Source organism: Propithecus coquereli, unplaced genomic scaffold, assembly GCF_000956105.1.
Source record: "Propithecus coquereli isolate 6110/MARCELLA unplaced genomic scaffold, Pcoq_1.0 Scaffold44, whole genome shotgun sequence".
Taxonomy (NCBI): domain Eukaryota; kingdom Metazoa; phylum Chordata; class Mammalia; order Primates; family Indriidae; genus Propithecus; species Propithecus coquereli.
The window spans coordinates 11176437-11190114 of NW_012150174.1; the positions used below are offsets into that span (position 1 = coordinate 11176437).

The window sequence follows — 13678 nt, forward strand, 5'->3', positions numbered from 1 at the left end:
TTCAAAATTGATTTTGAAGGGCCCTAATCTCTGATCCCCTGGTGCTCACGGTGTGTCTGCAGCTCCTGCCAGACTCTCGTTTCCTGGTTCAGCGCGCTGGTGCGCACGTCCCTGCCGCTGTGAAACTGAGGCTCATCTAAGAGTCCCTGTCCTCCTCCTCCTCCGCTGTGCAGCTCACAGGCCCCTCGGGAGCCCTGTTTCATTAGACGGGTGATGTGGGTTTTGTGGGTGCCCAGGGAGCAGCTGAGTTTCTGTCAGGGGAACACAGCTTCCAGACGCTTCCCACTGGTCCCCACATAGGTGCAGCTCCAGCAGCAGCCTGTTAAGGGACCTGGGGGTTGGCTCCTGCGGCCCAGGATGCAATAGAGAAAGAAAGCCTTGGCAAACTCCAGGGCACATTTCCTCCCTCTGATCCCCAGAGGTTCAGACTGTGCTGGGAGGGGAGAGTGGCCATGTTTGTAAGCCAGAAGGACCCTGTGCCAGGAGGAGGGGTTCCCAGGCCCAAGTGCTGATGTTACACAGATGCCTGGGCTCTGGAGCTCTGCCTGACGCTCCCCAAGGGGTGGGATGGAGTATCTGTGTGTAAAGGGAGGAGGAGAGCGGAGGTTTCATTCCTCATGGGTCTGCAGGGCTGAGGGACAGGACTTTGCTGCTCCTTTATCTAAGGGATATAGGATCTATATGGCGTGAGAGCTGGAGCCCTGGGATGGGCCTCTTAGAAATCTGGACTGTGGCAGGCAGGACCTTGGTGCTGCTGCAGATGGATCTGCTTTGTTGGGTAGGGTCACGGAAGTACCGATGCCTGGGGAGTGTGGCTCTGGGGCGCAACAAGCCGATTAAGGCCCCATCTCTGGGGAGGCTGCCTGTCTGAATCAGCACACTCTGGCCAGCAGACTCGTGCCAGTAATCGTCTGGATAGATTCCGTTCAGTCTCTTCATGCGTGAATGGAACCGATGGCTAAAACGTGACTGCTGTGAGGCCCAACGCTGGGGACACAGTGGTGGGCAAGACACACAGGACCCCAAGAACAGGCCTTTGTGGGGCTTGTGTTCTGATGAGAGAAACCAATCACTTTTCTTAAAGTAACTCCCAGAAAAGTAAAACAATTACAAAGTGTGATTACAAATTCAGAAGGAAATTACTGAGGCAGCATGGTGGGGAAATAAGGAAATAAAGAGGTCCACAAAGCCTTCTCTGAGGAGATGACATTTAAGCTGAAGCTTGAAGATGAGAAGAAGCCAACCACATGAAGAGTCGGGGAAGGGTGTTCTGGGAAGAACACCTGTGCATGTGCAGAGGTCCTGAGGCAGAAAGAGATCTGGAGTGTGGCTGGAGTGCAGTGTGAGGGGGAAGGCAGGGGCCAGACCACATGAGGATGTCACGGGCTAGAGGAAGAGTGTGGGTGCTGTTCTCAGCCCACTGGATGTTATGGGAGGCTTTCAAGCTGAGCCATGATCTGCCCCAATTTATTTGAAAGATTTCTCCAGCTGCTGAGTGAAGGATGGGTTGTGGGTACCAGACACTGGGAGGCTGGTGGGGGGCTACACTGACAGTTTGGTGAAAGATGGTGGTGGCTCTGGCAATGGGAAGAAGCAGGTGGGATGGGGAAGCGGGTGAGGATGATGAAAGGCTGAGGGTGACACTGAGTTCCTGGCCAGAGCATCTGGGTGGATGATGGCGTGGGTGCCATGAGGAAGCCTGGGGTGAGGACGCAGGGGCCAGGTTTAGGGGAGGAAATCAGGAGTCCTATTTTGGACCTGTTGCTTTTGAGATGTGTCTGTAACTTTATAGAGACAACCAAAGAATTGGAAGAGAACGCCTGTACCCATCCTGGAGAGGGAGAACACGCTGCAGGTAACTATGCAATTAACTTAAGCCTCATTCCAAGGGACAGACTCCAGTGAGCATGTGCAGCTTCTGATGTTTTTAAGTTTCCCTCACTCAAGAACCACGGAAAACTGTGTGAGGCTGCAAGAGCAGCCCCATTTGCTCCTGCTCCAGAACCTCAGTGCTCGTCCCGGCATTCCTGCAAGCTCTCGGCTGGGTCCCTGCTACAGTCTGAATGTGTCCCCCAGAATTCACATGTTAAAACCTAACCCCCCTTGTGATAGTGTTAGGAGGTGGGGCCTTTGGGAGGTGATTAGGTCATGAAAGTGGAGCCTCATGAATGGGATTAGTGCCTTTATGAAAGGGACCCCAGAGAGCGGCCTCGTCCCTTCCACCATGTGGGGACACAGTGACAAGACAGCTGTCTGTGAGCCAGGAAGTGAGCTCTCACCAGACACGGAATCTGTTGCACCTTGATCTCGGGCATCCCAGCCTCCAAACCGTGACAGATAAACGTTGTTTACAAGCCACGCGGTCAGTGGTGCTCTGTTATAGCAGCCTGAATGGACTAAGTCAGTCCCTAGGGCTGTTGCCCCAAACCAGGCTGTGCTGAGTTCAGCTTCCTGCAATAGCCAGGCCTGTGGGGTGAGTGTAGAATCTCCTTAGCTGCTTTATCTCTGAGAACCTGCAGGTCATCGAGGGTTCAGGCTGTAGATACAACGTTCCTAAGGATAGGTTTTCCTCAACCAAAACACACTGCAAAAATGCCTCCTGCTCTGCACTCCTGCCCAGGAATGGTCCCTTTGTGGGGCTCTGAGCCATGTGGCCTGGGGGAACATGCTGGGCTCTGGGGATCTGGCCCGCCCTGCCCTGATATGTCCTGCAAGGGGGGTTTCAGCCTTCTTTTGGCCACTGAGTAAATGTTTGCTTTCCCCATTGCTTGGGGAAAAGATGATGCCATGATGCTGCCTCAGGCCGCAGGCTAGAGCAGGCAGGGCGTGAGAAGCTTCCTGGCCAGCAGCCTGGGTCTGCAGCCGCGCTGGCCACTCACAGGCTTGCCCTTGGGTAAGTGGCCTGATTTCTCTGACTTGAGGGTCACCATGAGCATAACCTTCTGGCACATCGCAGGCACTCAGTGAGGGATGATGTGGTTTACTATCATTCAACTGAATGTGACCGCAGTGGCTGCAGATGCAGGGGCACGACCAGGCAGCGTGTTCCTCAGCCTTCCCTCCTGCAGCGGGCGTAGAGTCTGGGTGGAACTTGGTACATCGAGGGGGCAAGCGCTGCTGGGCTTCCTTTCAGTTTCTCACCCTGAGCCAGGCCCCCTCCAGGACCGCGTCTGCTGCCTCATCCTCTCGTTCACATGCAAGCTGCTGGCTGTCGGTTGAGCCCCCCTGCCCTCCCCATTGTGGCCCTGGGTCTGGATCCCCCAGCTCTCCCCCATAGCTCAGCTTCCTCCCGAGGAAATGCACCATCTCAAGGCTTCCTCGTCCCTCGAAAGGCTGAAATGCAAACACCTTGACTCTGCTTCTACACGGCCCTCCCACCCCATCCTATCCCTGGGCCCTCTTTGTGCTTAGTTCCTGGTCCACATCCCCTTGCCGGCCCCACCTAGAAGCCCTTTCAAGATCCCACAGAAGCCACAACTTTTGAAAGACCAATAGGTGAGCAGAAACAGCCTGTGGCCCAGAGTGCGGAGACAATGCCCTCCATCGGTAGTTGTTCCTCCTGGTCTTAGCCCAGGTCCTCTGCTAAGCATGCCCCACTCCCCTACCTCAGCACCATCTGGCATCCAGCCTGCGCAGGGGAACCCAGGCTGTGTGGGGAGGCCACGGGGCGTGGGCTGGATGAGAATTCGAACACTGGAGTTTGACAGGTCAGGATACTGATCTCTATAACCTTTGAGTTATATGTCCTTAGATAAGGGCCTAAACCTCCCCGGGCCTCTGTTTTCTCATCTGTGAAATGGGGGTAATCATTAGGACATCAGAGTTCATTCATATGAGGATTCACTGAGATAACGAGTGTGAGGTGCTTAGCCCAGCACCTGGCAGTGACCGCTGAGTAAATGGTGACTTTTATGAAGAGGCACAAATTTGTGCCTAAGGGCATATCCATCTTAGTTCTTTTTATATGCAGTAAAATGACAAGTCCCAAATGATTGGTTCAATGAAATTTTACACATGTATGACCCATTTAAACACTCAGATCAAGATACAGGACATTCTCAGTACCTCAGCAGACTTCCTCATGCCTCCTCTCAGTTGATGACACATCTCCCCTCTCCCCAAGTAATCATTATTCTGACGACAGATCAGTTTTGCCTGTTTGGGATCTACATACAAATGGAATCATACAGTATGTGCCCTTTTGTGTCTGGCTTCCTTCATCCGATGCATCCGATTCATTGCTGCGTACTATTCTGTTGCATGCCTGTACCATGGTTTATTATCTGTTCTACTGTTGATGGACATTCGTGCTGTTTTCAGTTTGGGGCTATCCTGAAGAAAGCTTCTGTGACCATTCTTGTGCCTCTGCTCTGATGGACATAAGCTCTCATTTCTGTTGGGCACATACCTAGGAATAGAATTTTGGGTTATAAGATCCACCTACGTTTTCCTAGCTGATTGCTTTAAGCTACTATGCCAAACATTGTTATAAGTACTTCCTGTCCGTTATCTAATTTAATCCTCAGTCCTTTAAAGTAGCCTGTCCTCATTTAGCAGACAGAGGTGGGAAGTGACAGAGTCAGAGTTCAAGCTGTGCCCGTGTGTCTACAGGGCCCACAGCCTTGGAGTCTACACTACCCTGACTATCCTCGCAGACTCCCTTGAGAATTGAAGAATGCCAGTCCCTCCACTGAGCTGACCCCCACCTTGTGGGCCGAGCCAGGCCTCCAGCCTTCCTCTCCCTGCCCCATTTCTCTCCCGCATCTGACCCAGTGAATGCGCTGCCTGCAAAGGGGCGCGGAGGGGCGGTAATGAGCGTGCGCTGGGTGGCTGTAGCCGTGCGTTTCAACAGTTGTTCTCATTGGCTTTTGATTCCAAATGAGTAGGAAATGCTATTAGTTCAGGCCTCGCCTGCTGCATGGCAAGGCCCTGGGATAGGAGTGCAGTGAGACGAGAAATTGTGGAGATAAAACTGGTGTGAAATGGAGGCCTTCTCACAAGGCTGGATGTGTCCGTGTGAAATGAAGTTACTTCTGAGAAAACGAGATTTAAAGAGATTCTGCAGAATTAGATTCCGCTTTCAAATTTCCTTATTAAAGGGGATTGATGTCTAGGAGGGGCCGCTGGCAGGCTGCGTTTGGGATCCTGCTCTGCAGCTCCAGGTCTGAGTGTGGGCCCGGGCGGGCAGAGCACCACACAGGTGGCAGGGACCCAGACCCCTGCAGTCTGCAGAGCCTCCCGCCTCTGGCTGCTGAAGTGGGTGTGAGGATTGTGGGGCTGAATTTCCAGATGATTTCTGACGCTCCACATAGATCCAGGTGGGCAAAACTGAGGGACTCATGCTCTTCCATTTCCAGGCCTCTTACTTGTGGGTTTTGTTCACATCAGAGCTTGCTTTTGAGCTCTGATCCACTTTTTGGAACTGTAGTCTTTTAAGAGATAGTAAACGCGAATGTGGCTGCTCCGTGCATGTATGTGCGTCTGTGCTTGGGTGTGTATCTACACGAGCACACCCAAACACGTGCACATACACACGCGTGCATGTGCCTGCTTGGATGCATGGGTGTGTACTTTCATCCAACTGACTGAGCACGTACTGTGTGCCAGCACTGTGCTGGGTACTAGAATAAAACTCTTGTGGGGAGAATAAAACAGACACAGTCTCCCCTCACATGGACCTAGAGTACATGTGTAACTACATGTACATGGGTAAGTATTTGTGTGCTGCTTTGCGTATGTGTCCCGCATGCCTTCCATGCGTCTCCTGATCTCTATAAAGCCTCCTGCCTGGGTCCTTTAGCATCTCAGCATACAGCCTTGCAACACAGCATATGAGCCAAGTGCTTGGGCGCAGGTCCGTCTACTACAAACTACGACAAATTAGTAACCTTTCTTGTGCCCCAGTTTTCCCATTGCTAAAATGGGAATAATAACAGTACCTATCTCACAGGGCAGTTGTAAGTAAAGCTCTTGGAAGTTGAGCACTGGTAAGTGCACAGGCTCCCTGCCTGCCCGAGAGGGCAGGGTAGCCGATGGTGGGAAAGGGGAGCCCCAGAACTGCACTGGGCAGCTGTGTCGTGCTGCGTGGGCTCTGGGCAGGGGCTGCAGCCCAGGCCAGAGAATGCCCGGCTACTGGTTTGGAACCAGTACAGAGGCATGTTGAGCGGTTGTGAGAAATACCAAGGCTACACCTGCCTGTGCCCCAGGCCTCTCTCCAGAGCAGCCAGAGGGACCTGCCTCTGAGCTGTCAGCCTCTGAGCTGCCACAGCAACTGTTTCCCACTTGACTGGTCACTGGAGCAGCCTGTTGGACAGATGGGGCCGTCTTCCTTCTGCACACACTCGCAATGACCACTAGATCGCCCTTTGGGTAAAGCTGTATTCTGGCCAGTGCCTGTGTGACTTTAACCATGGTGGAACATCCAAATCAGTTTATTGGCCCTTGAAATAAGTGTCCCTCACTATTTTAGGGACCTGTGCTGGAGCTGTGACTGTGGCCATCCTTTCTCATGTGCTGAGTCAGGTGACACTAATCAGAGCTAACTTTTGATTGCTGGGCTTAGTTAGTCCCAAACACATCACATATAGTAACTCCTTTGTTCCTCATGGAAACTCTATGAGTACTGTTTTCATACCTGTTTTACAAAGAAGAAAACTGAGGTGCAGAATTAATTAAGGTCATGTAGTCAAAAGTGTCAGACAAACCCAAATTGATGAATATTCCATAAAATCACTGGACTGTATTCTACAAAAATGCCTGTGTCCTGAAACACAAGGAAAGGCTTAGGAATAGTTCCAGATTTAAGTAGACTAAACTTGACAACTGACTGTAGTGTGTGACCTAGGATTTTGCCATAAAAGATACTATTGAAGGAATTGGTGAAATCTGAATGAGGTCTGTAGGTTAGATAATAATATTATATCAATGATAATTTCCTGGTGTTGCTCATTGTACTGTGGTTATCCAAGAGCATATCCTTGCTTTTAGCAAAGTATTTACACACCAAAATTATTTAAGGATATAGAGGCTTCATGTCTGAAACTGACTCCGAAATGATTGAGGAAAAAAATTAAAGGTAAATAGGTAGCTAGGTAGGTAAGTAGGTAGGTAGATAGGTATAGGTAGTTGTTAGATAGAGGAGGATAAAGCAAGTGTCGTAAAATGTTTATATTTACGGAATCTGGGTCAAGGGTATACTAGATTTTTTTCTACTATTCTTGCAACTTTTCTGAAAGTTTGAAATTATGTCAAGATAAAAAGTTACACGCAAAAGAAAACAGGTGTCAGAGCAGGCATGGTGTCCCAGGGTGAGTGTTAATAATACTATCGGTTCCTGTTCCTTGTGCCCCTGGGAGCTAGACTCTGTGCTGTAGCTTCACACGCATCATGTCAGTCTGTCCTCACCAGTCTGAGTGGAAAGAGACGATTAGGCCCCCATTTCCCAGATGCAAGTCAGAAAGGTGGAAGGATTCGCTCCAGGCCCCTCAGCTCCTTGGAGCAGTTCCCAAACTCAAAACTAGACTCTCTGACTTTGAGGTCTGGACGCAGCCTCAGCCCTGCTGCTGACGCTGACCTTTGGGGGAGAGTGGGAATGGGCAGAACAAAGGCATTTCTCCCTGGAGCAGTAGCGGAGTGAGGGCCATTTCCAGGATGGAGAGGAGTGTTCCAGGATTCCTCAGGGAACAGATCTAGCAGTGCCAAGCAGGATGTGCCGGCATGTGGGAGGAGGCCTCAGATGCCCAGTGGATTCACCGGTGGTGGCCACAGTGGCCTCCAGCAGGGCAGCCACAGGGCATAGCCTGGAGTGCTCTGGGGCTGGGAGAGGTGGACATTCTGGGGTGGAAGACTGGCCTTGGTGGAGCTTGCGAGGGAGCTATGGGAGTGTCCCAGGCCACTGTCCAAGCTGGAGGCACCAGTAGGCCTGGGGGCCTGCAGTTTTGAGAAGTCCACACTCTAGATCTAAGGAGCAGCCCGGGCTGGGATAGGTGGGCAGGAGTTGCTGAGGACTTGGGTCTGGCCGTGGACCACTGTGGGATCCATATGAAAAGGAGGGCTTTCCTCTCTGCTGGAGGGAGAGTGTGGGAGAGGCAGATGACCTCTGGCAGTCCCTCCCTGTCACCTGGACTGTCTGGCTTTTCCCCAGATTAAAGAACTGAGGGTGAGTGTCTGGCAGCCAGATGAGTCAGACTAGGAGTCTTCTCTGCACAGCCTCCCGCCAGCAGCCCTGCCTCCCCCATCCTGCTGGGGGAGGGGTTGGCATGTGGCTTGTCTCCCCTCAAGTGTCATTCCCCCCACACCCTGAGACTTGGGGGTGACACAGAGGCTGAATGAACTGGTTTGTTTTGCTGGGCCCAGTATATGCATCTGAGCGTGAGCCCGGGCATGCATGTAGGCGCAAACATCATCCATTGTAAAATATCAGTGTTTTCATGGGTGAGTAGTAATTACTGGGTAATGCTTTAAAACCTTTCCTGAAGGAGCGCAAAGCTGTTTTTTTCTAAAGTCAGGAGTACATTAAAAGGATTACCATGTAGATTTGATTTTTAGATAACACTAAAATGGATCCCAAATGGACTTCAGCAAAGGGATGCTATCTCCTTAATGGAAAGTGCATGGCCTGAGGCTCAGCTCCCAGAGCCAGGCTGGGGAGGGAGGGAGGGAAGAGGTGTCTGCAGGGGGCAGGCTGGCAGACTGGGTGGGGGGCTGGGGAGACAGGCAGGAGTGAGGGCCCCCAGACCTTGTGGGGAGCTTATACCTTCATCTGGGGAGCAGGAGACTGCAGAGGCCCTCTTAAAGCTCCTTCACCTTTCTGGGAGTGTTCACAAGTCTCCTGGGCTAGCCCAGCAAGAGCAAACACAGTGCGGATGCGGAGTGACTCCGCTGTCCCATTTGACCCCCAGAGCTCTTCCACCCTCCTGTAAGAAACAAGGGGTTGTTTCAATTTTCCTCCTAGGGCAGAGGAGGGAACTAAGGCCCAGAGGGACCGAGGCGTCTGCTCTGGACCCCACAGCCAGAAGGTTGGAGATCTGGAGCTTAGGCACAGGTCCTTCCCGCAGGCGTGCTCTGGCTCAGCCTTCTCCCGGGACCTCAGCCTTTCCAGGCGGAGAGAAGTCAAGGGTCTCTAGATGTTCTGGGGCCTCCATGTCTCAGTGGACATGGGATACTTTGGTAGAACCTGCCTGGTTTCTATTAAATATAAGAGCTCTCCAGAGCCCAGAAGAAGGGTGCCCAGGCCTTACAGACAGCCTACCTGTGCAATGTGCAGCCTGGGCACAGGCAGAGGGGAGGGGTTCCTCACGTCGTCCACAGGGTCCTCTAGCTAGTGCAGTAGTTCGTAGCCCTGTAGGCTTTACAGCTATGCATGCTGGGGCCTGAGCAGGGAAGGCCAGCCTGTTCAGGAGCAAAGCCAGACAGAGGGAGTGGGACAGATGCTCCTAGTGCTGGGATCTTTCACTGCTCCCTTCAATTTGGGGCACACTTAGTGGGGAGGTATAGCCTGAGTGTGGATGTTCCAGCCACTTATCCATCCATTGGTGATAGCACAAATATGGCACCCTGGGAGGGGCTCAGGGCTGCCAGGGCGGGAGCCAAGCCTGCTGCAGCCCTGGTGACCAAGGGGAGCAGCAGCCTTGTGGGAGCGGTACCAGAGGTGCCACCAGAGATCCTCTGAGTTTGTATTCACTCACAAAGCTATGCTGGCTGGATGCTCCCTCCACAGGACCCAGGGACAATAGTCCCGCCCTTGGAGCCCCCATGTTCCCCGCATCCAGCTATTTTAACCTCCTCCCCTTTTTCCCCACACCTCCCTGCAGGCCAGGCCTTGGAATGAGCCTCAGGTCTCAGCCCTCAGGGGCACCTTCTCCCAGCTGCCCTCCAGGGGCTCCTCAAAAGCTCTGGGCTGGCCTGGGCCCTGCTGGTGGAGACAGAGTCGTCCTGGGCCCCATCACTCTCTCAGATCAATTAACCTTTACAGCTGCATTAAGGAAATTAGGCAGCAAACTCTCAGCTAACAGCAGGGCCTGTGGGACGGGGGGTGGGGGTGCAGAGAGAGCCCGCTGGCCTCAGCCCATGCAGCCTGCGAGGGCCACCCCCTGCCCTGGCCTGGCCAGGGGAAGTCTGAGGAGGCAGCTGGGCTGAGAAAGAGCACGGAAGGGGAAGGAGCCCTGGGGCTAGCCTGATGGGGGCTGACACTAGCCCCTCTGCCTGTATGGGCCTCAGTTTCCCCATCTGTGGAATGAGCATTTGACTGGAAGAACTCCTCTGACCAGACATCTGTGGATCCTGAGGCCGAGGCCCTGGTGGCTGGTTCTCCCCTGAAGCCTGAGGAAGGGCCGCGCCTAAAGGGGAAGCCACAGGAAGTGCAGGGGCCCAGCAGCTCAGACTCTGGGCTGGGGCTGGGAGGGATGCCAGGGGGTGGAAGGGACTCCAGAGAGAGCAGGGCTCCTTGGGAGGGGATGGGCCAGTGGGGAGCAGGCTCCAGGGGCTTGGTGGGAAGCCGGGGAGGCGGCCAGGGGTGCCTTGGTCAGGGAAGGGGCACACATTCCCTGCTCCTGTCTTCATGAGGGGTTCCCAGGGGACTCTCACAGTCAACCCACCCTGCGAAGTCACAGGTCAGGGCTCCTGAGGGCCCCTGCACGTCCCTCCGAGCCTAGTCTTCACCCAGTAGAGCCCCGCAGGTCTACATGAGTGTGCAGACTCCTGGACAACATCTGTCCCCATCTCCTCCTCAATTGCCGCTGTGGTCCCAAGGGCAGGGGACTAGGAGCCCGTGCCTCCGTGCACACGTGTGCCCACGCCCACACGTTGTGCCTGTGTGTGTGGGGTGTATGTGAGTGCACGCTCACCTGCTGGGACACCCGGCCCCTGCAGTGACACCGCCATGTTGAGATTCCTGCCCTTTGTACTTGGTGCTTTCGTGTGTTGGGGGGCTGGTGTGGGCCCTGGGAGGGGGAATGAGCAAGGATCCAGGGACTCAGAACCTTCCTGCCCGCAGGCCAGGGCAGGTGGGAGTTTGACTCCAGCTGAAGCGAGGCCAGCCCAGCTGCCTCCCCTCACCTGCCAGGGACTCCCAAGCCTCCTGCTCCCCCATGGGAGTGTCCCAGGGCACCTCACTTTTTTCTTGACACATCCACAGTTCTATGTGCATAGATCAAGAGGCTGTGGCCTGACTTTTTAGGTTAAAATGGTCAAACACATAAGCAGTGCGAGGAAGACTCAAGTTGACAAAAAGATCTGGGAGTACTTGGGGACCCCACATGCATGAGGAGACTCCATCTTTGTGCCACTGCTGGAAGAGTGGGATGGGATGGTGGTTCCGTGATGGGGGCTTCGGGCTTACTCTGGATCAGGCCATGTGGGGCAGTGGCCAGGATGGGGAGGAACAGCTCCAGACTGGAGCAGAGCAGACTCAGGGATCCCTGTTCTGCCTGCAGCCTCTTGGAGGGACCTTTGGAAACAGATCTGCCATGCAGCCCCAAAGGGCAGGAACTAGAGCCAGGGGAAGAGGTCACTGGGGAGAAAATGAGGGCCCCTGGGAGCCCCAAACCCAGAGCGGACAGCAGAGAGAAGCAGTGACCTCCCCCTTCCAGGGGGATGTGCCCTGAGGCCCAGAGCTACAGGGCCCGCCCTGAGCTCACGTCTGTCTGTCCCTCTGCAGGCGTGCCGATGCTCTCCGTCCAGCCCAAAGGGAAGCAGAAGGGCTGTGCAGGTTGCAACCGCAAGATCAAAGACCGCTACCTGCTGAAGGCGCTGGACAAATACTGGCACGAAGACTGCCTCAAGTGTGCCTGTTGTGACTGCCGCCTGGGCGAGGTGGGCTCCACCCTCTACACCAAGGCCAATCTCATCCTGTGCCGACGCGACTACCTGAGGTGGGCAGTAGCCGCCCACCCCTCCTAGCCCCTATCCCGCTCAGAGAGCCCCCCATCCTTCTAGGCCCAGCATGACTGTGCCCTGGCTCTAGACCCAGGAACCTGTGTTAGTGGCCCACGTGTCCACTCATCCCTGACCCTCCTGCTCCTACCCCGCCTGCCTGGACACAGGAGGAGCTGCCTGAGGGCAGGCCCATGTCTTTACCTCCTTGGATTCGGGGCCTGGCACGGGCACCTGAGATAAGCTTCCCGAGGGCACTGGCCTGGCTCTGCCTCTGCCTTTGCCAGGTGCTCCTTTCCCCTGGTTCCTGAAACCTAGGAGGGGACACAGAGAAGGGCTTTGAGGAGCAGATGGGGAAGCTCTGCCTTTCCAGGCCCTCCTCCCTGATGGCATCTCCCCCAGCTCTCTCCCAGTGCCCGAACCCTCCCTCTCCAAGTGGTCCTTGGATTAGGTGTCCCATTTGCCTAGGGAGCCTGGCAGGTAGCCAGGCACTAGCAGAAGGGCTTCTGATGTTGGAGCTTAAAGACCCGGGTTTGTACTCGCTCTGAGCCTTTGGCAGCTAACCTTCTCCCAGCCTCGGTTTACTCCTCTGTAAAGTGGTGAAAGAAGGATGCTTCTCTGCCTTGCATTCCTCAGAGCTCTAACTCTCCCTCCCCACAACCTGGATCCTATTCCCTGGGGCCACCTCCCCCAGTTAACCCCCCTTAGGCCATTTATGACATCAACAAGGCTGGAAGGAGGCCATGCAGCAGGGCCTTGGCTGACGCCCAGCGCCTGCATTTGGCTCTGTTTCAGGCCGCTGGATGGTGGCCGGGCCTTTGGGGAAGGAAGGCCCATTGCGTTAATTAACAGGTCGGGGCAAGGGCTTCATGGGCTCCCTCTGCTCAGGGCTGGGCATATGAGGCGAGGGGTTGTCAGTGGAAGCTTCCCTACTTCCCAGAAATCCTCAGACTTACCTGCCTGCACCTTCTCTTTTAACTCCTGCCTCTTGCAGCAGTTTTAAAAAGTGATGCAATAAGACAGAATCTGTGACTTAGGGCTCCTGGCCAGGGCTGGAGGGGAGAGACTGAGGCCTGGGGGAGGGATTAAGGAGGGATGCTCCTGGGAGTTTGCCCCTCCAGGACCTGGAAGGGGCCTCCAAGTCTGGAGGTTTGGGGTGTCACCTGGGGCCTGAACCTGCCAGGTTACGGAGAGGTGGCAGACGGTCTGATGGGTCCACAGGACTTGGAGAGGGAGGCCCATGATGCAAGATGGGCTTGTTGGGAGAGCCAACGCACCCACATGCATCCTGGGCCCTGCCAGCTACTAGGGGCTGAAGGTATGTTCCTGTGCTCTGGCAGAAGCAAGGAATGACTTTTGGGGCCAGCTAGGCCAGTGGACTGGGTGAGGGTGTGGCATCCTTGAGCTGCCCAGCCCAGAGTGTGGCTGTCCAGAGCCTGCTGTCTCTGCAGCCACTGCTCACTGGGCTGGTGGCAAGAAAGGCCCTTCTTGGCAGGCAGATGCTGTGGCCCAGCCTTTGTGTGCTTTAATCTGAGCCACCAGGCAGCTCAGGCTGATGAATAATGGAGCCAAGCTCGTCTGCAGGCGCCTGAGCTTGAGCTGGACAAATCGGGGATTAGAGGGGCCTCCTGCCCGCCTCTCAGCCCCACCAGTGTGCAGAAAAGAAGCAGGGAGGAGCCGGGTTGGGAACAGTGGGACAAGGATTGGTCTGCATGGGGAGGGAGTGAACTCCCTGACCTAGAGCTTTGCAGCCAGCAGCTAAGAGGAGGGGTGCCTGCCTCAAAGGGGCATTTGTGCCAGATGTCCT

The 13678-nt window shown here is 54.6% G+C and overlaps 1 protein-coding gene across 1 annotated transcript in view; it reads left to right on the forward strand.

The window, feature by feature from the left end:
* The window catches only part of LMO1 (LIM domain only 1 (rhombotin 1)), a 35808-nt gene that overhangs the window by 19165 nt on the left and 2965 nt on the right, over positions 1–13678 (forward strand). Inside the window, exon 2 of the mRNA XM_012654254.1 lies at positions 11657–11870. Within this exon, the coding sequence (XP_012509708.1) occupies positions 11657–11870 (214 nt within the window). The remainder of the gene's footprint in view (positions 1–11656; positions 11871–13678) is intronic.